General features: G+C 46.0%; 1 protein-coding gene across 2 annotated transcripts in view; it reads right to left on the minus strand.

Moving 5' to 3' along the window:
• The window catches only part of Rab40c (RAB40C, member RAS oncogene family), a 38,139-nt gene that overhangs the window by 2,884 nt on the left and 7,833 nt on the right, over nucleotides 1-27,422 (minus strand). For both annotated transcript variants that reach the window (XM_021251442.2, XM_004873790.4), the window contains exons 3-5: nucleotides 14,574-14,634; nucleotides 13,746-13,806; nucleotides 239-316 (exon numbers count right to left, since the gene is read on the minus strand). In XM_021251442.2, the coding sequence (XP_021107101.2) occupies nucleotides 239-316; nucleotides 13,746-13,806; nucleotides 14,574-14,634 (200 nt within the window). The remainder of the gene's footprint in view (nucleotides 1-238; nucleotides 317-13,745; nucleotides 13,807-14,573; nucleotides 14,635-27,422) is intronic.

The following is a 27,422-nucleotide window of genomic DNA, read 5'->3' on the forward strand; positions in this document are numbered from 1 at the left end:
CTCAGCAGAGGCACAAAAGCTGTATACCCCCACCCCTCAGCCGTGGGCAGGTCCCTATATCTGCATTCCAGAATGGGGAAGGTCTAGGTGGTTTAGATGACCCAGGCTAGACAGCAGAGTCTGGGTGCTCTTCACTTGCCAAGCCTAACACCAGCTGTGACGCGGCTATGGCCAGCAGTTATGCCCAGGCCTAGCTCAGCTCACACCTTCCCCTGGAGGGGCGCAGACCTCAACCTACCTCATCGATCTCCTTGATCCATCGGTCAATGCCATCAAAGGACCAGCGGTTGGTAATGTCATATACCAGGAGGATGCCCTGCAAAGAAAGGCATACAGGTCACCCACAGGCATAGCTGGGCCTGGGATGCTGGGGGCGTGTTTCTCAGGTAGAAGGGCTCTCCATTCCTGGGTAGGGCCAGGAACAACAGCACTGCAGACTTCATGATCAGTAGCATCACAGGCAGATAGGAAATGTGCCTGCCACCCAATAGGAGGAGCATGGGGTGGGGACCTTCTGTGAGCGGGAATAGTCTGGCTCACAAATATGGCTCCCTCCTGAGGACTTGGGTGGACTTTTCAATTTCTTTTCTGCAGATGTAGCACAAACATTACTCTGAAATCATTCCAAAAAAATCACAGAAGGAATGGGGTGTGGTGGCATAACCTGGCCTTCCAGCTACTCAGGACAATGAGATGGGAGAATGAGAAGAAAGGATTGTGAGTTCTGGGCAACATGGTTGAACCTCATTTCAAAAAAGAAAAGAAAACAAAATCAAAGATGCTAAGCCACAAACATCAGGTCTGGGATGTGGGGGATGTGGGGGCCAGAGAGCTGCGGGATGGGAGCCTAGTATCTTCATAGTCAGTCCATCAACAAACTCTGCCCCAGGGACACCTACCTGGGGCAGAGGTGAGCTGAGGCATTTCTGAGTTTTCCAACCCAAAACTTGCAGAGCAGGATGTCAGTCTTTCTGAAGCCATTTTCATGAGGGCTCCTACCAGCCAGGCTGAACAGAATTTGCTATGGGGTCTTTCCTGCCATATCCCTTAGAGACCAATTACTTTAGAGTTCAGCTCTCAGCTGTTTCCATCTGCCCTGAATATCTCAGGAGTGATATCGGCATGGGCTCTCTACAGGCACCACTCAAAGCACACTGCTCACCACAGGAGGTTACACAACAATACTGCATGTTCATCTTTCATCCCATGATTCTGCTTTAAAAGAGGCTCAGGGATCTGAACCCATCCAGTGAGGCAGGACCACACCATTCCCTGTCCCACCAATCTTCATGTAGCAGAGGGCAATACAGAACAAAGAGGAAAGATCACCTCAGAATGAAGGGAGAGATAATCTGCATCGAAAAATTTGGACTCCTATTGCTTTTCCTTTTATTTTTTGTTTTGCAATGTTGGGGATGGAACCTAGGGACTTGCACATGCTAGGCAAACACTGTATCACTGGGCTGCGCCTGTAACCCAGTGCCTTTCCTCAAACACATACTTACATCTCTAGAAGACTTTGGTGTAGCCCTCAGGTACTGTTAAGACAAGGGTCAAAATTACTTGAACCCCAGCCTTGCAGTCCCTACCCTTTGGACGGTACAGTGGCTGGGGAGGAACCTCTCTAGCCTGGAGGGAAACCCCAAGGGCAGGCATCACTAAAGAACTGACAAACTTGAGACAGTTCGGCTGGTGGAAAATGATAAGACTGACTATAAACAAATGCATACCCAGGAGTAAGCACTGCTGCTTAGGGACAGGAACACAGCCTCTTATTTGCTGCTTAGGAGGGTAGGGTAGACAGAGGCACCAAAGGCCCAACACCACACCCTCCAATATGGCAATCTGTGTACCATGGGGATGCACATCTGTAGGGTGGTCTTTAGGCATATCCAGATTGATTTCTCAGGGTTGGGGGTGTAGCTTAATGGGATATCATTTGCCTAGTAGTCCAAACACTACAAACAAAACAAATGTCTACTCCTAGGAGACAACTGAGTAAATGAAGGTAGAACATATGTGTACAGACAATAAAAATAACACATATACTTCATAGTTATTGGTCACAGAAAGATGCCCAGTAAATCATGAGGTAAGAAATATAGGTCCCAGATATTATGTCCAGTATGATTTTCTTTTTTCTTTTTTTAATACAGAGTTTTGCTATGTAGTTCAGGCTGATCTTAACTCACCATTTAGCCCAGGCTGGCCTCAAACTTGTGGCGATCCTCCTGCCTTAGCCTCCCATGTGCTGGGATTACAGGGGTGCACCAATACACCTGGCCAGTAGATTTTTTAAATAATAAAAGCAAACATACAATGCATTGCACTGAAGGTTTACAGGACACACAACATAATGGCATAAGGTCGGGTGGTGGATGGATTATATTTCTTGCTTTTGTTTTTTTTGGTACCGGGGATCGAACTTGGGACCTTGCGCTTGTGAGGCAGGCGGCAGAACCACTGAGCTGAATCCCTGGCCCTCTTGCTTTTGATCCATATTTTCTGCAGTGACCATCATTCTTGTCACATTTGAGTAACTCATTTCTTTTTTTTTGGTACCAGGGATCGAACTCAGGACCTTGGGCTTGCGAAGCTGGTGCCAGAATCACTGAGCTAAATCCTTGGCCCTCTTGTCACATTTGAAACAAATGAGCAGAAGGCTCACCTGCTGCGCTGGAGGGCTAGACCCAGATCCTACCACCCCCAACTCCCCAAGCCCCAGTCGTTAGAAGCCCTGCCACCCTGCCTGGCCAGCACCAGCATTCCCAGCTCTGCAGGCCCTTTCTGCCCAAGTCCATTGAGTTGGGTTATGAGCAGAAGAGATAAGGTGGAAGGACATAAAGACAAATGCTAAATAGGGAGGGATGAAGGGGTTGAAGGGAGGGCAGAGGAAGGGGGAAAAATAAGAACCAAGAGAGATTATGTAAAGGTGCAAATTTTCAATGATGAATGTAATTATATTGTATACCTAAAATATACCAATAAAGTATATACAAATATTAAAAAAAAAAAAAGAAAAAGACAAATGCTAGTGCTGGTTATATTATAAGCAGAGGGAACAAAGTGATCATGGATTTGTCAGGGAAAACTATCTGGGATGAACCACAAAGCAGGATAGCTCAGATATCAAAATGTGGTTTGTTTTTTTACCAGGACTAGCCCCACAAGAATTCCACTATCAGGCTGGGGATTTAGCTCAGTGGCACCATGCCTGCCTCGAAAGTGCAAGGACCTGAGTTCGATCCCCAATACCAAAAAAAAAAAAAGGATTTCACTATCAACTGTGTGTCTCAAAGGGGCAGAACAAGGGACAAATACTCTTCTACCATATTCTGCCTCTTTAACAATAAAAGCAATACACACTTGCCGGGGATTTAGCTCAGTGGTTTCGCTGCCTGCTGCGCAAGCGCGAGGACCCGAGTTTGATCCCCTAGTACCAAAAAAAAAAGGAATACACACACACTTTTGAGTTTTTATTTTTGTTTTTTGGTGGTACTGGGAATTGAACCCAGGACCTTTGCACTGACCTCTACCCCCAGTCCTTTCTACTTTTTTTTTTGGTACAGGGGATTGAACTCAGGACCTTGCGCTTGCAAGGCAGGCATGGTGCCACTGGGCTAAATCCCTGGCTTTTTTTTTTTTTTTAAAGACAAGGCCTTAAGTTGCTAAAATGCCCAGGCTGGGTTCAAATTTATGATGTTCTTGCCTTAGCCTTTCAAGAGTGCTAGGATTACAGCCAGCTACATGCTCTGATTTTTAAACCTAATTAGTACTCTAAAGTATAAATAAATACAGGCTCTCCTCTCCTCCAGCTTCCCACTCCCATCCAGGAATAACCCTGGATAACATTTTTCATGTTTCCTACATGTCCCTACCCCATGCAGCTCAATTCCTACAAAGAACCTGGCACCAGGGCTCGTCCCACCTGAAGCTCAGATCCCGGCTCTTCCAATGGCTGACAGCACTACATAACAAGCTCATTAATTAATCTTGAGCAATCTTGCCTTACTGTTAACAAATGTCTGAGCACATACAGTATACATATTTTTTGTTTGACTTAACCTGTAGGACAAATTCCTAGAAGTAGTATAGCTAGACCTAAGGGAGGGTGCCCTTACTGTTAGGATTTTTAAATTTTTTTTTTTTTTTTTTTTTTTTTTGGTACCAGGGATCAAACTCAGGACCTTGCACTTGCGAGGCAGGTGGCAGAACCACTGAGCTAAATCCCTGGCCCAGATTTTTAAATTTTTTGTTTTGTTTCTGGTACTGGGGATCGAACTTGGGACATTGCACTTGTGAGGCAGGTGCCAGAACCACTGAGCTAAATCCCTGGCCCGGATTTTTAAATTTTTTGTTTTGTTTTGTTTTTTGGTACTGGAGACTGAACCTGGACCTTGCACTTGCGAGACAGGAGGCAGAACCACTGAGCTAAATCCCTGGCCCCGTTTTGTTTTCTGAGACAGGATCTTGCTATGTACTTTAGGCTGGCCTTGAACTCACTATGTAGCTGTCTTGTCACCAGGTTAGACTGAGTAGGTTCACCTGAAATTTGAGCAGCCTGAAGAAGAGACAGAGTCGTAGAAATGTCTGAACTTGCCTTTATTTTCAGCTGCTGAGCTCAGCTGAATGCAACTCACTGGCTGTTCTCAGGCCCCTAGCCCGCCCATTCTCACAGCAGTCCTCAGCCACTTAACAGTCTGCCAGCCCTTGTGGCAATCTACTTTTATAGCAAGATACATAATAGTGGCCATGTGCCAGTAATGGCCTTGGTTACATAAGTTACTTACACTGGTCAGCATCAATCTTGGTTATATCAATTATTTACAATGACATCAATAAGGTCTGCCTGCATTAAAATCTTGCTAATTGGTCTTAATGTCCACCAGACCCCTCTCTCCCCCTCGCCTGAACCAAAGTGTAGCTATCTTAGGCTTCATTTTTTCCTAAAATCCATCCCCCTTCAGGCTGTGGGATGTGATTTCTTAGTGGGTATGCAGGCCTATAGGGCTGAACTTTGTGTTCATATGCTATAACAGCAATACTAGAAGAACTCAGTATAGGCCATAATAGAGTCCCTTGTTCTTGTATGCTCATGCATATAGTTACCTTTGGGGGCCATGCTGGCATACTCATTCAGCTGGTCCAAGGCTGGCAGACAAATTAGCTTTCTAGCTCTTTGCAAATGTCTCATCTAGTCCCTTTTCCTGGGCCCAGACCTGAGCCCAGGCCTCTGGCATCCCTAAGAAGCTAAACACAGGGGCTTTTTCCTGTTGGGGTCTCTCACTCTGGACAGCACCTTATAGGGATGGAAAGTGGCTTGCCCCTCTGGGCAAACTCCTCTTTTTTGTTGTGGACTTTGGTGCAGTGCACAACCTGTAAAACTATACAAGTAGGCCCTGCTGGCCTTTCTGTAGACCCAGCGCTGGCTGTTCCCTGACCTATTTTACTGTTTATCCTCTTCTGTGTGGCCTGCCTCTTACAGGTCTTACCACATGGCTTGGCCCCACTTGGGCTGATGGCCAACAAGTCACCCCTTGGCCTTTTACATAGAAAGCCATAGAGTCAATATTCTATATATTGCCTGTCAGTGCATATGCTAAGAGGGCCCTCTTGGGTAATTATTACCTATATGGCCCTCAGCTCAGCCCATTGCTAATCTGTCTGTATCAGTATCCAACTAAAATACTGTCTGTTTTCTGGCTGCACAATCACAGCCATCTCTTGTGTGGCTAGCCCATGGCTCAACCTGTCCATATACTAGGCACTTGCTGGTATCAACAGCTGGCACTCCTTACAGGGGGTTTTCTCTGGCTCCTCAGGTGGATAGGATGATGGTACAGCCTCGTCTACATACTCTACCAGCCCTAACACCTGCTGTAACTCACCAGAAAGGGAACTTGTGCTCTGTACTGTTATACTAAACATGCATTGGCACTTAAGCGACTCCTGTCACTGGATTAATGGCTTGTACCTTTACAAGGGCCTTCCCAGTAACTGACTCACAGGCATGGAAGGCTACATATACAGCTGCTAGCAGCTTTTCTATGAAAGAATACCAGACCTCCAGCCCCTTCTATAATTGTGACTAAAATCCTAAGGGCATGTGCACCCATTTTGTGCACTGTCACAATTCCCAACAAAAGCCCTCAGTAGTTACACGAACATCTAGTTCATAGGGGTGTCTGGGGTCAGTCACCTGCAGGGCTTGTGCTTGTTGCACAGACAGCTTTGCCACCCCAAATGCCTGCTTGGCATCTTCTGTCCTATCTCAGGCTATACCCTTTTTATTCTGGTTGTACAAAGGTTTTAAGATCTGGGCTGAATGGAGAATAAAAGCCCTCCAATACCCTATAAGCCCTAGAAAAGTCTGTAACTGCTTCAACGTGGTAGGGCAAGGATACTTCTGTATCTTATCAATAACTGCCTCTGGTACTGCCTCCATCCCATCCAACCAGACAACTTTCAAAAACTTGACAGAGAGCCCAGGTCTGGACCTTGGCCTCGCTGATGGTCCATCTACATGTCCAGACCTGCAAGAGAATCAGAGGTTAACATAAAATCATCAGTACAATGAAATACTATAACTGCATGTCTCACGGGGCTGACTCATAGGGAGGACTATGCAGTCAAGTCCTTGGCACCAGCCCATGGCACGTAGTAGGGGTGTGCAAATAACCCTGTGGCAACACAGTTAACGTCCACTATCTTATTTCTCATGTGAAGGCAAACTGTCCTTGCAATCTCAACCCCAGCAGGATGTCCTCCCTCTGGATGTACTCTGTGTCAGGAAGATGTGCATGGTATAGGCTTGAAAAGGCAAATAACCTACACCCAGCACCACAGTTGCCAGTTTCACTTTGATGGTACATCCCTTGTAGCCATCTATGCAGGCCTTCTCTCCCAGGAACTTATCAGGATTGTCCTAAATCAGGCTACAGTTTGTCTTGATGCCCACTGATGTAAGCACACACTGTACATTTGTGGGGGACCAATGAATGCCAAACACAACATGAGGCTCAAGTACTACAGCATTTCCCCTGAGCACCTTGGTCCTGCCCCTAATGAAAATTAAACCTGCATGGCATCATCCATAGAGGCCATGTAGTCCTGCAAGTTTATGGCACAGGTCTGTCCCACTTGTGACCCCCTTTTTGGGAACTATTAATAGGGGTGTAACTGCCTCCAGAGGGTTAACAGTAAGGCATTTGGCTGTTTTCAGTCTGCTTGGGCTCCTGCTTCTTTACCGCCTGAACTCCTTGTTCTTTTCTGTACCCCTCAGCCTCCTGCAACGGCACTAGCTGCTTCCTCCATCTAGCCTTGGGATCACTCTCAGCTTCAGATTTGCCTCCTGGCAACTGCCAGTTCCAGCTGCCCCAGGAGCCTTGGTTGAGCTCCTCTTCCCAACCCTCACTGGTCAACCACATTTGCTACTTCTGTTAGGCAGTGACTGTCCTATGTTCAGCCCCTGTACGATGTGCATCAGTTCTGTGTACCCATGGTCTCTGGCAGGTGTCTCTCTAGACTATGTTCCCACAAGCCAGTCTATTTCTGATCCCAGGAGGCATAACTCAGTCATTTGGGGAGGATCTGCCACCTGCTGCTTTCCTTGTAGTGGCCCCAGCCCGGGCCCTGCACCTGCTTCCATCTCTGACTTGGACTCAGACTTAGATTTTGCTTGTAGCCCTGTTATACACTCCACTCTCAGGCCTCAAGCCCCTGGAGCCAGATCTGCCCACGTACTGGCTCTGCCACTGGTCTTCTTTATCTTCATGGGCTCTCTGGGCTATAGCTTGCTGCTGCTTCATTTTCTGTCCTCACTACTGGATGTGCCTTCCTGCATGGCAGCAGCTTGGTATCTTCAGCCCTAGAGCTGTCTGTGAGCTATGTTATCTTGGCAGCATACATTCTTTCTGGACACGATATATGAGCAGTATATATTTCTTCATTCAAGGCTCTGCTATGGGCTGGTCTCTTTTTTTAACCTCTGCTGTGGGTGCAGCCTTGGCCTGTGCTGTGACGAATCCTGCCACATTATACCAAATGTCATGTCACCAGATCAGACTGAGAAGATTCACTGGAGATTTGGTCAGCCCAAAGAAGAGAAACAGAGTTGTGGAAATGTCTGAACATGACTTTATTCTCAGCTGCTCAGCTTAACCATATGCATGCACTCATATGGCATTCCTCAGGGCCCTAGCCCACCCATTCTCACAGCAGTCCTCACCCACTTAAGTCTCCCAGCAGCCCTCATGGCAGTCTACATTATACAGAAATACACAATAGTGTTGGGTACAGTGGCTCATGCCTGTAATCTCGACGCTTGGGAGGCTGAGGCAGGAGGATCACTGTGAATTTGAGGTCAGCACAAACTACATAGTGAGTTTAAGGCCACCCTGGAACACACAGCAAGATCCTGTCATAAAACACAACACAACACAACACAACCAAAACCACAATTGGGCCGGGGATTTAGCTCAGTGGTGCCACCACCTGCTTCAAAAGTACAAGGTCCCGAGTTTGATCCCCAGTATCCAAAAAACAAAGCAAAACCCACAATAGTGGCCATATGCCAGTAATGATCTTGGTTATACTATAAGTTATTTATACTGGCCAGCATCAACCTTGGTTATATCAGTTATTTACACTAAGACTAATAAGGTGCGCCTGTGCTGAAATCTTGCTGACTTGGATTTAATGTCCACCAGAACACCCCCTCCCCCCAGCCTGAACCAAAGTGTAGCTATCTTAGGCTTCATTTTTCCCTACTTTGAGTTTCCCTTGCACTCTCAGCAATCCTCCTGCCTCAGCGTTCTGAGTGCAGGGATTACAGGTGTGTACCATCATGTCCAGCTCTATTACAATTAGTGATCTTTAACTTTAACTTATATACTAGAAAATACACAGGTTTGAAGTTAAAACCCTCATTTTTGGTTTTTGACAAATATACGCACCTATGCAACTATCAACCCAACTTAGATGAAGAGGTGCTTTGTTAAAAATAAATTTTGCCCATCAACTGGAGACTTGATAAAGATGTGTTTTTTTAATAAAATGGAGTACTACTCAGCCATAGAGAACGAGAAACTAGAGACATTTATAGTTAAGTTGATGCATATTGAAGCCATACTTTTTTTTTTTTTGTACCAGGGATTGAACTCAGGACCTTGTGCTTGAGAGGCAGGCATCAGAACCACTGAGCTGAATCCCTGGTCCCCCACTTTAGGATTTTTTTGTTGTTGTTACTTATTTTTTGCGGTACCGGGGATCAAACTCAGGACCTTGCACTTGCCAGACACCACCAAGCACCAAGTTACATCCCCAGCCCTGTTGTTGTTACTTTTTGTTTTTATTTTGAGACAAAGTTTCACTATGTATCCCAGGCTGGCCCTGAACTCACAAGGTAGCCAAGTCTGGCCTCCAACTGGTGGCAATCCTTTTGCCTCAGCCTCCCAGATGCTAGCATTATAGCCGTGTGCCACCATGGCTGGCTTAGACACTTTGGAAAGAATACTGAAATGAGACACAAACTCTGCTTCCCAGAAAACTCAGTCTGGTAAAGACAGAGCTTGTAAGAGTTCACACATACTGAGCAGAAGTGGCTACAGGGGTCTGTTCTTTGCTACATCCAGCACAATCCCTCTTGGCAGAGGGACAGAACACCACAGCCAAGTCCTGCTGTCATAAAAGTCAAATACTTTCTTTGTTTTCTTTTCTATACATCTTTTTTGGGGTTTTGTACCAGGAATTGAACTCAGGGATTCACACTTCCTAGGCAGATGCTACACCGCTGAGCTACATTCCCGGCCCTTTTCTATACATCTTTGACATCTATAAAAGATGTTTTATTGTGTGTATGTGTGTGTTTTTCTTTTTCCTTTTTTTTTTTGCTTGTCAGCATTTTCTAATTTTCCACAATAAACATATGAGGTATGATTGAAAAATACGGTGTTTAAATTTTTAAAAAATTATTACAATAAATGATACTGTCATTAACCCCACTCAAAATACTCTCTCACTTTGAACACACTTATCCCATCATTCTGGTCAGTTTTTGAAACAGTACTGGAAGTTCTCTTTCATGTCTTTTTTTTTTTTTTTTTTTGAGAAACACTGGTCTTGAACTCACTTGTTATGCCTGGCCTGAATGAAACCTTCACAGCAAACATGCCATGTTCAGCAAACAGGCTGCCCTCAACAAACAGAACAAATGGACATAAAGAAAATTTAGGATGGAATATACAATCTCCCCAGCTCTGAAGAGTCTGGTATTGTATACATATCTGTACTGACTGTCCTTGGACCCTTAAGCATAAACATTCCACTGCAGATCATAGCCCCACTTCTAAAATCCTACAAAAGCCTAATTTCTCTCCCAGCCAGCTGCTGAAATCTTCCCCGATTTCAGTCTCTGCTTGCACCCAGACAGGGTGCTCACACAAAGCCTGTGTCTGAATGGTCTCTCATGCGGCATTTGTAACATCACTATGTAGCACAGGCTGGCCTCAAACTTGCAGCAATCCTCGTACCTCTGCCTCCTGAGTGTTGGGATTACAGGTGTAGGCCACCACATCTGGTTTCTTTTTTTTTTTTGGTACTGGGGATCGAACTCGGGTCCTTGCACTTGAGCGGCAGGCGGCAAAACCACTGAGCTAAATCCCCGGCCCTGGTTTCTTTCATATGCTGTTCTGGCTACCTTAATGTTTTGAATTCAAAATGTTTACCTTTCATGGTCCTTTTGATTTTGGGAAAGAGCGAGAAGTTGCACAGTGTCAGATATGGTGAACAAAGTGGGTGAGGACACACTATAATTTTTTTGTTTTACAAGCCTGTCTTTTCATTGGATGTCATGTGGTGGCAGCATTCACCATATTTTTTATCCTACCTTATAAAAACATTCACAAAAGAAGACTTCCAGAACTGCTTCAAAAAGTAACAAGAAGTCGGGCATGGTGGCCCACACCTGTAATCCCAGCAATTGGGAGGCTGAGGCAGGAGGACTGCCACAAGTTTGAGGCTATGTAGTGAGTTCAAGGCCAGCCTAAACTACATAGCAAGACTCTGTCTCAAAAAACAAATAAACAAGGATGGGGATTTAGCTCAGTGGTGCTGCTCAAAAGCACAAGGTCCTGAGTACGATTCTTGTTTTTTTCTTTTTTTTCTTTTTCTGAGTTTGATTCTTGGTACCGAAAACAAACAAAAAAGTGGCAAGAATGACAGCGTAAGTGTGTTTGAAAAGGAGTATTTTGAGGGGATTAACTTCAGTGTGTCTTTTATTGTAATAAATTTTTTAAAATTTTAACATTTTAGGCCAGGGATTTAGCTCAGTGGCTCTGGCGCCTGCCTTGCAAGTGCAAGGTCCCAAGTTCAATCCCCAGTACAAGACAAGGAAAAAAAAAAAAAAATCAACATTCACCATATAGTTTGATCATACTGTAAATATTTATTGTGGAAGAATTAGGAAATGCTGATAGGCAAAAGGAAGACAAATAGAAAATCTTTTTTTAGATGTAAAGATACTGTTCTTTCTTCAATAGAAAAAGAGCCTCATGGAACGCACCCTTTGCCCCTGTGTTCCTCACAATCCTGTCGTCTGGAGGTGGCCTAGGGTTGTGCCCTATGGTTTTCCCCTTAAATTACCTTCACCTGTGGTACCAGAAAGGGGAAAGTAACAAGTGCTCAAACTGAAGAACATACTTGAGGGCTTCCTGGTGGTCTCTGATTACCTGAGGATCAACAACTCCAGTGAGACTTTGGGCTGAAGACACCCACTATGGGTGCCCAGGTTGGGGACAGTGATGGGCCACAGAGCTTGGCAAGCAGCACTCAGGCCTTCTGCAGGACTCTTGCACAGGTGCTGCCCCGATTAGCTGGGTGTCTTTCTCCAGGCCACCCTCACCAGAGGGGAGACACCAGAGCTGATGCTGACCATACTTCAGTATAGAGAAATGATCAAACATGCTTTCTGCAAGTGGAGTGAGTCCACAGACGGAGTCCGTCTCACCTCTTGTCACGTCTAAGAAGCTTTCATATAGGACGCCTTGGCTACAAGAGGCAGAATCAGCCCTTCCAACACCTCAGCCGCTTCTATCTGATACTCCTAATACCTTAGTGACCCTGACCAGACCCACCTAGTAACCTCAAACCAGTTCTGCCAACACTCACTTCTATGACTTCAACTCAACCCTGCCAATACTCACCTCAGAGACTTCAATCTAGCCCTGCAAACATCCACCTCAGTGACTTCAACCCAGTCCTGGCCAACACCCACCTCAGTGACTTTAATCCAACACCCCTTACAACCACCTCAATGACTTCGATCCAGTCCTGCAGACACCACTTCATTGACTTCAACTCAGTCCCAACATTCACCTCACTGGCTTCCGTCTGACCCCACCAACATCTCAGTGATTTCAATCCGATCTGCCAACACGCACCTCACCAACTTTAATCCAGCGCCCCCAATGGGTTTTTCTTCCCCTGGGCCTCCTGAAATGGGAGAAATGCTATGAAGTCTATGAGTGGCAGGAAGAAGGCCAGGCTGAGCCCCTGGATGTCATGCAGAGAGGCAGGCAGCCATAGGCACAGGGTCCTGTCTGGAGCAGACACACCTGAGGCCTGAAGTCATAGAACATGCACCTGAACTTGTGACCTTTCTTTGAAAGTATCCAGACCCCAGACTAAACATTATTCCTACCTGCCCCAACCCGCTACTGCTGAGGACACTGCCTGGGTTGGAATCCGACCCTCAGGGTTTCTCTGGCTCTTTCACAAATAATGGTGTGCATCACAGTGAAACAGAGCTCCCAGGCACATCCCTCACACTGAAGCAGCACCATGTCTACAGCAGTCTGTTCATGACTTCCTTCCCTTCCAGCTTCAGCACGACAAACAGATCAGAAACCATGCTGGGAGGTCCAGGGAACAAAGAACAAGTACGGCCTCCACACCAGTGCACAAACCCTGTATACACATCCATACAACACCCATGCATATACACTGCTCCTCCACAGGCTGGACAAGCCCCCATATCCTGCTCTGTGCTGCTGCCACATCCCACTCCTGAGGATCTGACATGGCCTCTGGTTCAGAGCCCACCTTCAATACCTCTACTCTACAGTCGTGACTTGTGATCCAGTCTGGGCACCCTCAGCAGCCTTGTAATTCTGAGGGGTCCTGTGCAGACACAGGGAAGACACCTCTGGTGAACAAGCGACATTTCAACAGCTTGACGAGGCCACTATGGTGGCTGTGCTAGGCTCAAGGAACACTCTGCAGCCGCAGCTGTGAAGACAATGCTGACAGCTGGCAAACTGGGGACCTAGGCACCACAATCAGAGGGGGCCGCAGGAGACTACACCCTGCAAATACAGTTGCGCTATTAGGGGAAATCCGAAGTTCAGATATAAAAATACCCTGAGGAAGGAATATAGCAACTCAAAAACAATCAGGAGAGCCGAGGAAGCTGGGGATTTAGCTGAGTGGTTCCGCAGCCTGCCTCCTGCCTCCCAAGCATAAGGTCTTGAGTTCGAATCCCCGATACCAAAAAAAAAAAGGAGAGCCGGGCATGGTGGTACATTCCTGTAATCCCAGCACTCATGAGGCTGAGGCAGGAGGATTGCTGTGAGTTCAAGGCCAGCCTGGACTACATAGTGAGACTCTGTCTCAAAAAACTTCCCCCCTCCAAAAAAAAGATCAGGAGAAGCATCCATTTGAAAGACAACAAAGATCACTGCTGGTCTTACCTGTGCACCCCTGGAGTAGGACCTGAAGATGGTACAGAACCTGCCCTGGCCCGACGTGTCCCTGAAACACATAAGGAAGGTCAGGAGGAACGACAGCTGTGGGACCCTCCGGGGTACAAATGTGGTCCCTGTGTGAGAAGCTTCCATCCCACCTTCTCTTACTCTGCAGTTCACCCTGAACATGGTGAGAAGACCCGGGGGAGGATGACACAGATGGGCTGTGCCAAAAGGGTGCCAAATGCACAGATCATGCCAGCCCAAAACCTTTATACTACCTAGGCAGGTAGCAGAGGGCTCCAGCCTTCATCTGCCTGTCAAGTGAGTCTCTCCACTGGGCCCGGGAGCCTGGGACATTAGCTGGACAATCAGCCCTGTGGGTATTCATGTCTTGACTTTGAAGCTCTGGGATATGGTCTTTTTTTTTTTTTTGGTACCACAGATTGAACTCAGGACCATGCGCTTGTAAGGCAGGTGGCAGAACCACTGAGCTAACCCCTCTCCCGCCACCCACACCCTCTGGGATATTGGCAGAATATGGTCTTTAAGGTGAAGCCCATAAAAGGTTGTAGAAAAGGGATATGGCCACTGTGGAAACACAGGCAAAAAGGGAAGGGGGTTCTATCAGAACTAAATGCTCTAGACTTTGTTTTTCCCATCATGGAGCAAAATCCAGTTTGAACAGGTTCATCGCTTTTCGGCCTTTTGGCTAAAGATCAAGTGTAATTTGAACAGGTTCTATTTAAATGGCTATTGAAAGTTATAGTAAGTTGGGCATTCTCCTGTTTTCTCACTTGGCTTCCTTGTCTTCATCTGATCACCCTGACTCACCAGAGCTCCAGCTTGACACGTCGGCCGTCCAGCAGGATGGTAGTTGTCTTGTAGTCAATTCCTGGGAGGAAGCATGGGGAGAGATGACCATTAGCAACTCCTCACCGAAGTCTGCCACAAAGTAGAGAAAAGCTTCCCCTATTCCCACAGTAACGTGCTCAGGAGCAGGATGCTCACTGCCCTAGGCTGTGGCATTCTCAAGACCCCAACACAGCACATGGCAACCATGGGGGTCAGGGCAGAACATCAGTTGCATGTTACCTATGCCACCCTCTCCATTCTCTCCTGAGGCTTGACCCCAGCATTCCCAGAGGAGGACAGCTAATCTCCACTCTGACCTACAGTTTATAGACTCTAAAGGTGAACTCTCAAGGGATGACGCATTTCCCAGTTCTCAGGTTCACCACAGCCTCCCCCTGGTGCTGGCAACTGGAGTGTGCTTAAAGCACTGTCAAGGGTGAAGCAATCTTTTATTTGTTTACTTATTTTAATTTTATTTTGATACAAGGCCTCACTATGTAGTTCAGGCTGGCCCTGAACTCACTATGTAACTCAGGCTCACCTCAAACTCCAGTGATCTTTCTGCCTCAGCCTCCCAAGTGTTGGGATTATAGGCCTGCACTACCATGCCCAACGAGGATAAAGTAATCTTTTAAAATGTTGTTTTTCTGAAGAGCTTTCCAGAGAACTTATGCTTACTATATTGTGAAGGTTAGTTTTTAGACTTTTATGGGGAAAGGTCAGTGCAAGAGAAGTTGGTGGCAGCAGGCAGCACTGGATACTTAACTTACAGGCAAAAATCAGAGCCTTTCCAAAAGCACCTACCTATAGCACTTAGTCACCATTCTCACTCAAGACTTAAAAACATATGAACTTTTTGCCCTTTTTTTTCAGTACTACTTGAATATTGAACCCAAGGCCTCTACACTGAGCTATATTCTCTGTCATTTTATTTTGAAACAGGATCTCACTAAGTCATTAAGTTGCCCAAGCTGGGGCTCAAACCAAAACCCATGCTGCCACTTCATATCTAGGGGACAGGTAGATTCAGAACAAGATCCTCCTGCCTCAGCCTTCTCCAAAGTGTTAGGATTACAGGTATGGGGCACCATGCTCAGCTAAGTTCTCACCTTTAATAACTGTTGCTCCACAGGTGCTTGGAAATGGGCAGTTTTTAAACACAGGTGTCATTCTCACATGAAGTGTGTATCTGTATGTCTGTTTCTGTGTGTATGTGTGTGTGTGCACGTGCACGCACGCGTGTGCAAGCTTGCAGAATCCACCCTACAGGATTAGGATCACCACATAGCATCCTCCTTCAGGCATCAGTAGCTCCTTATGGGCCATTCTTCTGCCTTGTCTATTAACTGCACATCAAAATCTGTTTCTCATACATCAAAGGACAGAATTGACATAATGAAAAAGGTAACCCAGAGAATGGAAGAAAATATTTGCAAATTGTGTATCTTTCAACTCAACAATAAAAAGACAACCTTATTAGAAACGGCCAAGGTCTTGAACTGATATTTCCCCAAAGAAGACACATCAATGGTAATAACCACAAGAAACAATGCTGAGCACTGCCAGCCATCAGGAAACACAAACCAAAACCCCATGCTGCCACTTCACATCTAGGGGACAGGCAGATTCAGAACAAGAGATGGCTAATACAACAAAGATGTGGAGAAATGGAACCTACACTGTTGGGGCCTGTAAGCGCCAGCCACACAACCATGCAAGTGTCCATGGTGCAACTGAGTTGTGCACCTGAACACAGTTAAGATATCAGATCTTTTTTTTTTTTTGAAAAAAGGTCTCACTGTGTAGTTCAGGTTGGCCTTGAACTCACTATGTAGCCCAGATTGGCCTCAAACTCATGGCAATCCTTCTGCCTCAGCCCCTCTTGAGTGCTGGGACTACAGGCATGTACCATCACACCCAATAAGACATTAGATCTTACGCTAAGTGGATTCACATAAAAAGTAAGGATGTTTTGTGTACACCCTCAGGGAGAGACAGTGCTCAGGCCTAGCCCCAGCTCTCCTGTGCCCTCTTCTCAGCACCCCTCTGATTCTCTGATTCCTGGAATTCTGTCCAATATGAATCTCAATGCTGGCAGCTGCAGCTTCTACAGGCCTGTGAGACACTGTGGCAAACTGATTTCAATGTTCCTCCTTGAGACTAGGGTTACTTCCATGGGAAGATCTCGCAGGACAGCCTTGATTGAGCTGGGGGACTCTTTGAAACTCATACTCCTAGGAAAGGTACTGCTCTGCTACCAACTCACCCCTAGATGGTGCTGTGGCCCCATGCCTGGCCAGGAAGCTCCACTGCCTGGGTGCCTGGGAAAAGCATAGAAAGACTTTATGCCACAGATCTAGGGTATAAAGATTCATGCCAATGCCTCAGCCTATGACCACCACTGGAAGCACTGTCCTCAGAGAGGCTCTGAGGCCATCCCTGACATTGACTCAGCTGTCCAGTGTGACTACTTTTTGAAAGACTCACCCAGAAGATACCTGCCTTTGAGACCTGATATGTTTATGCATTTACTACTCTTACAGTGAGCACAGGACAGAGGAACCCTAGCCCTGTGAGGACCCTGAGCTCTTCCAGAACAGAAACACTCTGAAGCACTGAGGATCAGGCCCAGCCACTCAGAAAAGAGGCTATTGAGAGGGTGGGAGGGTTCTACTCTCTGGACACCTGCTGGCTGCACACACACTCAGCTGTCTTATGCTCTTCGGGGAACAGGACCACATTCTGTGAGCACAGTCTGTCGAGGGTCTTGCTGCTGGTAACTTAAGGTTGCTGGCCTCAGAATGCAACTTCAGAGGAGTTTTTTTTGTTGCTATTGTTTTGTTTTTTGAGACAAGGTCTCACTATGTTTTCCAAGTTGGCCTTGAACACTAGCCCAAACTGGCCTCGAACTCGAAAGGATCCTCCTGCCTCGGCCTGAGTGCTGGGATTACAGGTGTGCACCACCACACTCGGCTTCCAGAAGAGATCCTGACTCTCAAAGAGAAGGGATTGGGGCCTCACAGGGACAAGTCTCCATTCCCTGCCAGTCTGGCACCAACATGGGCACATGAGGAAAGCTGAGTAGTATAGGACCCTGTAGATCTACAGAGATGAGAAAGAAGCAGGTTCCTAAAGTGGACAGTGGTGTTCAGCTGAGGGCAGGTACAGGGAGCCTGTCAAAAACAAAATCCCCAAAGGCTCAGATGAAAGCAGAGTTCTCAGGCTTGGAAAATCTGGTCACAGATAACTAAAAAATATCAAGCATTCTCTTTATGTACTCGATCCTCTCACTCACCTCCCAAATGTGTATAATTTATTCGTGTAGCCAGTAGCACATACCTGTAATCCCAGCACTCTGAGAGACTGAGACAGAGGGATCAAAAGTTTGAACCAGCCTGAGTACCTTAGTGATTCAATGAGCTACTATCTCAAAATAAAAAATATAAAAAGGGCTAGGGATGTAGCTCAGTGTGAAGGGCCCTGGATCCAATCCCCAGTACACACATACCCACACCCACCCACCCCTTGTTGTTGCTTTATAAAATAGACATCAATTTCAGGAAAAAAAAATAGACATCAATTCCAAAAAGACTTGCCCTTAGAATGACAGAGTGTGTCTCTGCCTAGGTCAGGTTGGTCAGCCAAGTGTCATGAACCAGCCCTGATGTTTCAATTGCTTCTCTTACCTCAGTCCTTAAAGCATTGCCTTGCTTTCTTTTTCTTTTTTCTTTTTTTTTTTTTTTTTTGAGACAGTCTTGTTATGTCGTTCAGGCTGGCTTTGAACTCACCATGTAGACCAGGCTGCCCTTGAACTTACAGTGATCCTCCTGTCTCAGCCTCCCAAATGCTGGAATTACAGGTATGTGCCACCATGCCTGGCCACTGTGCTGCTTCTTAAAGGATGATGGAGGCAGGCATGGTGGCACATGCCTGTAATTCCAGCACTTGGGAGCCTGAGGCAGGAGGATCACAATGAGCTCAAGGCCAGACTGGGCTACATAGTGAGACCTTGTTTCCCAAAAAATTAAATAAATAAAAATAAAGGATGATGGGCTAGGGGTGTATTACAATGGTAGAGCACATGCTCAGCATATATGAGGCCCTGGGTTCAATCCCTAGGACCAAAAGTAAAAATAAATAACAAGTGGGAGTTTTAATCAAAACATTTAAAATTTGTAGTGTAGCATGACCATTCAGAATAGAACATTAGCTATCAGGAGATGGTTCAGTTCTATAGATGTCCAAGTACTGGCCAGGCAAGCCATGTAGCAGTTCATCCAGGTCTCAGACACGAAGCACAGGCACTGAACTAGTGGACTCGGCTTAAAGAGGCCACAGGGGTCCAGCAGCAGGTGATCACAGGTAGAAAGGCAGTTGGCTTTAATGTCAGCTCTCCCTAGTCCTTCCTTTCTCAAAGCCTGAGAGGGTACAGGCTAGTTCTCACTCTGAAAAGCATAATTTCTTGAGCTTCAAAGTCCAAACTCAGCTTCCCCTCCTGCTGTTCTCAGCTTGGTCAAGCAGCAGCCAGAAGCTACTGTAGGAATTAGGGTCCCCTGAGCCTCTTCCCTAGCAGGACTGGATGCTCTGGACATTTTAGCCCCAAGGTGCAGTGATAAGGACTCCAGTGCTTCCCACGCTCATCACACAGCCCTGAGGTGGCTCTGTACCCAGCAGCCACAGGAAGCACAGTCCAGGGGAGAGGAGGACGGTCAGAGTGCTGACATCCACATTAAAGAGTTGTGCCAGGACCACCCAGAGGGAGCCCTTGGTCTGAACGGTTTCTAAGAGGAGCAATTATCCAAGGCTTAAGGGTGGGGAGGCATGGGGCAGGCCTGAGAGAAGGGTGGGGGAAGATGGAGCAGCACAGCAGCTGGAGGCAGAGCAGTGATCTGGAACAAGGCCTGGATCTTGGGCACTAGGGGATGGTGGGGCACAGAGGGCACAGGCTGGCAGAGTTGTCGGAGCCTGGGGAAAGACATCAGCAGTTTGAAGTCTGAACCACACCCATGGGGGATCCACCAGTGTCGACAAGAAGCCTACCCACATTTTACTCTTTCAGTGTGCCATTCATTTGTTCCTTCTGCCTAAAAATCATTTTTTCTTTAATAAGCTGATATACTTTTCAGCTGAAAAAGCAAACGCCCCCAGCTGATTGATGCCAAGGCCCCAGTGCCTGTTTGGTCCATCCTTCTTCACCACCCTTGCCCATTGCTCAGCTCTATCCCCCACAGCCTTCTTGCTCATGTGACTCTAGCAGACTGGTGCCTCTTAGCAGATTAGAAATAACACAACACTCCTACAAGACACACCAGTACCAGCACCATGAGATTACAGACAGGAATCTCATGAGGCAGGGAGTCAAACATCTACCTCCTTCGTGAGAGTAAAACCATCAGCCAGGGTGTCTGGCTCCGTCTGCTACACAGCTATAATGTCCCTGTCCAAAATTACATGAGACCAAGTCCTACAAAGCCACTCCCAAGCCCTGCCTGGTGCCTGGTGACTCCTAGAGGAGGCTGGTGCTATCTGGTCCCTGATCATCCTATGGGGCCTTTTTCTTCTAACAGCTCTTAGGGCATCTTGTCTGCTTAGTGCTCTGTGTGGTCCTTTGCCTTCAGCACTGTGTCCTCAGTGGCCCTTTCCATCTGAACACCGCTGTTCATTTTGTCCTTCCACATTCCCAGCTCCTATCCTTTGTCCTGACCTGTGCTAGCCAGAGTGGCTTCCAGGACAGTCATCTGATTTTCTAGCCTTTTGTTTTTGCTTTTTGGGATTTTGTTTGTTTGTTTGAGACAGCGTTTCGCTATGCAGTTTAGCCTGGCCTTGAACTCACAGTGATTCTCCAGCCTCAGCCATCAAGTGCTGACATTACAGGCATCAGTCACCATACCCAGCTAAACTTTCTATATTTTAAAAAATATAAAACTTGTTGATAGAACTGTTGATTTGTAACTTGTAGAAGCTCTTTGGAGTCTGGATGTCCCTTCTGATAGTACCCCAATCAATGTGTTTAAAGGTGGCCATTAATCATCTCGTGGTGAGATGTGTCCCCTGAGGTTCTTTCCTGTTTTTCCTCACATTTTAGTGTCCTTGGTTGTCCCTTTACCATCCAGGAAAGATGCTAAGATGATCTAGGGAGCCCTATATGACCCTGGCTTGTGACCTGGGGCTCAACATTAAGTTATCAGCACTGTGGGTATGTCTGGAGGTCATTTCCATTTGGGCTGAGGTTGTGCGGCAAAAACTTGACTCCAGCCTTGGGCTTCTGTCTGCCAGTGCTGGGGTAGGGGGTACCACAGTCTCCCCATTCAGAACCAACTTGGGCTTAGGGTGCAGTTAGTTCTTTGTTTTACCCCACCCTCCACCATACCCAGGGGTATCTGGTGTCCATAGCTTGATTCTCCCAGAGAACAAGTCCTTCATGTGGACTGTGACATGTCAGTGTTCTGGGCACCTGCCCTGACTTCAGCCCACTCTCTTCACTCATGTCAATTTCAAGGGTGCCATGTGGCTCCTCAGTTGATCCAGGAAGCATATCCTGGTTCTCAATTAATCAACTTCTCTCTCACCTTACAGATTTACATGTTTTTAAAAATGTCTTCATTGTTATTTCAAGGGGTTTCCAAAGGTAGTACTAACTCACTTTAGATTATTTTAAAATTTCTACTATATACCAGGCATTACTTTGGAAGCTGAATATGCTCAAGCTCACTGTTACCCAGACCATGAGCTACAGCAGTGGCTCTACATATCCCTAATGGGTTGTTCAGAATCTGTAAAGACATTTTTTGGCTGTCATAAGATCAGGAAGGACAGGCCAGGGACAGGGGCCCAGCTACCATGTACCATGAGGAACTATCCTGAGTCCCACAAATGCACAGAGACCCAGCTAAGATGCCTGTGCAGAGCAGCATGGACAGATCTGATGCTTCACCATTAGCCCTATCATGACACTGCTTCTCAGGAATGCCAACATCACACAGTTACAGGAGATGCTATCTTATTTGCTCAATATTTTGTCAAGAGTTCACTGTTCTGAGGGGGAAAAAAATTCTTCAAACCATGTAACACCAGCAATATTAATGTCCCTTACCTGCCACCTTCTCAGCATTTAGCACACCAAATCCCATCACTTACATAACACAAATTACTATATCACCAGTCACATTCCTTTCTCTCTCCTTTGTGTTACAGATATATATATATATATATATATATATATATATATATATATATATATATATATATATATATATATGTAGGCAAATTTTAGTCATAGATGTCGGTAGAATATATTGTCTGGGTTTTGTTTCTCTTCAAGACAGTGAAGAGAATACTGCAAACCACTATCTAGAAGGGCCTTGGGTCTGAAGGAGATGAGAGGCCTACCTGGAGGTGACAGCCTGATGCTGGCTCTCTGGGCCTCCTAGGCCCTATGCCTGCACTGCTGGTGTCTGAGTTCTGCCTGAAAACAACAGACAGGGCTGGGCAGGGGCAACCACAAGGCCACTCTGGGGGCTCAGAATGTAGAGGCTGCTCCAAGAGGGGACTGAGGGACGCCAGATGAGTCAGAACATCAAAATAGACTGCTGACTCAGTTGCTCTTCAAAGGGATATTCTATAGCACCGCCGAGACCTGTTTCTCTGGCAGGTCTGAACATGAACATGGCTGCTAGGAAAGCATATGAAGAAGGCTGGATGCTGGGCCTGTGGTGGCCACTTGAGTGAAAGTCCTTGGCTCATGTGGCTTAGGTGTTAGGGACAATCTTTGATAAACTGCCACTTTCCTGCAAACAATAGTGAATCACTGGCATTTGTTTTGTTTTGTTTTCTGAGCCAGGGTCTTGCTATGTCATTCATACTGGCCTTAAACTTGTGGCAGTCCTCCTGCCTCAGCCTCCTGAGTGCAGGGATTATAGGTGTATGCCACCATGCCCCAGCTAGTGGCATGGTCTTTCTGCCAGAGTAAGGTATAAATCACACCTTCCACTTCCATTTTCCCTTTCTTCAAAGGGCTTCACTAATGCAACCAAGTCTCTAAGAATTACAACATACCCCTAGGGAATTACAAAGTACTCAACATGGAATAGAATACATGAAAAAGAGATCTAAAAACTCTCAGATGTCTGCTAAGTTCTGATCTCATTACAGATTTATTTCAGGTATGTATAAATAAAGATGCAGGCACTCTCTTTCTCTCTTTTTTTTGATAGTACCAGGAAGCACTGAGCTACATCTCCAGCTCTTTTGATTTTTGAGATAGGGGATGTGAGGGCAATCTGGCTGCAACCTTTGTTACCCCACTGATTGCCAGGGTTGATTTTGAGACAGGGTCTTGCTAAGTTAGTTGCTCACGCTAGCTTCGAATTTGCAATCCTGCCTCTGATTACAGGTGCAATTTCATACCTGGCAAGATGTTAGATGTTTCTATAAGACCTGTCAGAGTGAAGATCCAGTATGCACAACCTGGCTAGCCTACTCCACCTGACATTTTGGCTGGATACTTCCCACATTCTTGGGCCAGAATCAATGTAAATGTATTTGGACTGAGCAAGCCAGGTGTGAGTCCCTAAACAGGTAACAGATAGGTGAAGCCTTGCCTGAGGTTCAAGTTTGTTTTTTTTTTTGGTACCGGGGATCGAACTTGGGTCCTTGCGCTAGCGCAACAGGTGGCGAAACCACTGAGCTAAATTAAATCCCCAGCCCCTGAGGTTCAAGTTTTTAAGGAAGAAATGGCAATACTAACTATATACTTACTTATCCACTTTTTAACATAATTAACACCCATAGGAAGCCCTTTAAAAATGTGAGATAATGGGGCCGGGGATTTAGCTCAGTGGTTCTGCTGCCTGCCTCGCAAGCGCAAGGACCTGAGTTTGATCCCTGGTACCAAAAAAAAAAAAAAGAAATTTGAGATAATGAACCCAAAGTTACTAAGAAAAGACTAAGACTGAAACAGAGAACACTAACTGATGTCTGTCCCTTAGAGTACTTCAACCAAGCATCCCAAACTAAATGCCCAGCTAGTGTCCAGGGCAAAGGCAACATTCTCACTCTCAACAAGCTCCTCTTCCATGAGGCTTGCTCTCATGCCTGAGGAAGCCCTCTCTGGGCAGCTATGAACACAGTGCTCCACCTAGAAGGTAGGTGGGATCTGAGACCTACTTCTGACCAATAGAATAGTGGTGGTTTTCCCCTCTGAGACTGTGTTATGTGAGACTGGACTCTGGCTGGATGTGGTAGCACACACCTGCAACCCCAGCACTTGGGAGGCTGAGGCAGGAGGATTGTCTTGAGTTCGAGGCCAGCATGGACTACATGGCGCATTCAAGCCCAGTCTGAACTACATAGCAAGACCCTGTCTTAACACTTACCCCCTAAAAAAAGACTGGTGGGCTGGGGATTTAGCTCAGTGGTTCCAGCACCTGCCTTGCAAGCACAAGGTCCCGAGTTCGATCCCTGGTACCAAAAAAAAAAAAAGAGAGACTGGACTATGTCTTGCTGGCTTGATAAAGTAAGCTAGGAACTGATGATAGCAAACAGCCCCTAAGGAGCTGAGCTTAGAAGGGATTCTTTTCCTCAGATGAGATCCAGCCTGGGGCCCATACCTTGCTTGACTCATGCCTGTGCAAGGCCTGAGACCCTATGAGCATCTAGCTAACCTGTGCTCAGGTTCCTGACTCACAGAAACTGTGACTTTATAAATGGATTGTAGCACAAAAGAACTAAACCAAGCAATATCTAATAGAAAGGCACATGCACATTCCTCTTACCCAATGTACAAAAATATACCAAAACAGGGACCGGGGATTTTGCTCAGTGGCACAGAGCCTGACTGCAAGCGTGAGGTCCTGAGTTCAATTCCAGGTACAAAAAAAAAAAAAGGGCACAAAAAGAACCTCTTACAGAGAACACATGAGACAAACACACATAGGGGCACTGTGGAGAGTGCACCGGAGCTCTGCAGAGGGACTTGTGAGCAGCCAGCAAAGTGTCAGGTCATCATTAAAGGGGAGAGTTTCACAGTTTTGAGAAGACAAGCTCAGGTCTCCCTGCAAGTCTTCTTTGGGAGGACCCTAGAACCAAAACAATACCAAAGTGCAGACACAACACAATCAACCCAATTCAGGCAGAATCAACAATGCAGTAACATTTCTCAAACAAAGAAGTAAAAGTAGCAAATAAATATATGAAAAAATGTTCAACATCACTGGTCATTTGAGAGATGCAGATGAAAACAACACTGAGATTCCACCTCACCCCAGAAAAAATGGCTGCTATCATGAAATCAACCAATAACAAGTGCTGGTGGAGTCATGGGGAGAAAGGAACCCTTCTCCATTGTTGGTGGGAGTGCAGACTGGTGCAACCACTGCGGAAATAAATATGGACATACCTCAAACAATTAGGATTGGAAGTCACGTTTGACCCAGCTATTCCTTTACTGGGTATCTTCCCAAAAGAATTAAAAGAATCATACCACAGTGATATATGTGCACCCAAGTTTATAGTGGCACAGTTTGTAATAGCTAAAGCTTGGATACAGCCCAAGTGCCCATCAACTGGAGACTGGATAAAGAAGATGTGGGGGTTTTTTCTAAAATGGAGTACTACCCAGCCATAAAAAATGAGAAACTAGAGACATTTATAGCTAAGTGGATGCACATTGAGGCCACACTCTTAAGTGAAATAAATAGGACACATATGTGTAAATACCAAATAGTTTCTCTGGTGTGAAAAACTAAAAGTGTAAGTAAGAATCAAAATGTATAATTGATATTGTGAAATAGGAAGAAAATGTTTAAAGGAAAGGGCCAGGGATTTAGCTCAGTAAGGGCCGGGGATTTAGCTCAGTGGTTCTGCCTCCTGCCTTGCAAGTGCAAGGACCCTAATTTGATCCCTGGTACCAAAAAAAAAAAAAAAAAATGTTTAAAGGAATAGAGGAAGTGGGAGGGGAAGGGGAAAGGAAAGAAGGGAAAAGAAAAAATATGAGAAAAGGAAAAACATGAAAACAAAGTCTTTATAAATAGGGAAGGGTGGAGGGGGTGAAGGGAGGGCAGGGGAATGGGGAAAAAAATAAGAACCAAAATACATCATGTAGGGGCCAGGGATTTAGCTCAGTGGTGCCGTCACCTGCCTTGCAAGCACAAGGTCCTGAGTTTGATCCACGGTATCAAAAAAACAAGCAAACAAACAAGATACATCAATGTAAAGGCATAAGATCCCAATGATGAATATAACTGTATTGTATACCTAAAATGTACCAATAAACTAAATGGGAAAAAAAAAAAAAGAATCTCTTACAATCCTGCTGGGCATGGTGATACATGCCTGAAATTCCAGCACTTGGGAGACTGAAGCAGGAGAACTGCCATGACTTCAAGGCCAGCCTAAATTACATAGTGAGACCTTGTCTCAAAAAAAAAAGAAAGAAGGGGGGGGGCGGGTCCTGTGAGAGGTGGTCAGAGCGCACTTCTGGTGGCCAGTCTCAGCAGTGTCAGTCACGCTGATGGTGCTGAAGTCCAGAAGGACAGGTGTAGGCCCACTTCCAGGGTAAGGTCTTAGGTTATCACTTATGCCACCAGAGATTCTCCACTGGCCTTGGCACTTTCAGTGAGGAACTGGAGAACCATTTGGTGTTCTACTTGGAGGCATAGCTGGCACATGTGATCTTTGGCCCAGTCCAAGCCATAATTTTGGGAATGGAATGGATGAGCAGGACCCTGCCAACAGTGGACACAGTGAGCTCTGGAAGCCTAATGGAAACAAGTTAGTAGAAATTATGGACAGCCTTGTTCATGAATCAGGTGAAGGGCATGATCGAGAGCCTGGTACTAGGGTCCAAGAAAAAAGTCCCCAAGCTGTGATGCTATAACTCAAGAGTTCTAGAAGGTTCTGTATGTCAGGTCCCTGTGCTCCTAGATCTTACTGCCTAAGACAGCATACTGCCGAGAACACTAAGCGTACAGTTTGCTTCTATGCAGAGAGCAACAAGCATTCACAAATCTTGCCTTTCCTTTTCCTGGGTTTGATGGACAGTACCTTATTTTGTTTAAATATGATTCTACAAAGCTATTTTTGGGGGGGTACTGGGAATCGAACTCAGGGCCTTGCACTTGCCAGTCAGGCACAGAGCCACTGAGCTAAATCCTTGGCCCATAAAGCCTTTTTTTTTTTTTTTTGGATACCAGGGATCAAACTCGGGTCCTTGCGCTTGCACAAGGAACAAAACCACTGAGCTAAATCCCTGGCCCCCATAAAGCCTTTTTAAAAAATATATGGTCTCACTATGTAGTTTAGGCTGCCCTTAAACTCACTATGTATCCCAGGCTGGCCTCAAACTTTTGGCAATCCTCCTTGCTTCAGCCTCCCAAGTGCTGGGATTACAGGCATGCGCCACCACACCTAGCTCTATCTTACTGTCTATGTTTTGTATCTGCTGCATTTTACTACCAGGAGTAGTACTACTTTGCATATTCTCCATATTTAATAAAAGTCATTTAAGAAATTGATGCAATACCTCTAAGGAACCGGGCTTCTTGGAGAAATAGCTGGTTTCAGGGTAGATAGGAACAATATCTGTTTGGAGCACCAAACTGCACCAGGAAGCAGGGACACTTAGGGACTCAGAGCATGATGACACAGGGCTGCCTGATGGGGCCCCACATACAAAGGGTTATATGAACACCGACCAATAAAGGCCAAAAACCTTCCTGAATCCACAATGATACTAAACAAATATACAAAGTCATTTCTAATTTGTAGCAGCAGAGAGAGAAGACACAGCAGCAACGGGAAGCCTCTACTTCACAGGTGAGGAAGTGAAGA

Source organism: Heterocephalus glaber, unplaced genomic scaffold, assembly GCF_053883595.1.
Source record: "Heterocephalus glaber isolate CG9 unplaced genomic scaffold, H.glaber_assembly_v1.0 deba00001781, whole genome shotgun sequence".
NCBI lineage: Eukaryota > Metazoa > Chordata > Mammalia > Rodentia > Bathyergidae > Heterocephalus > Heterocephalus glaber.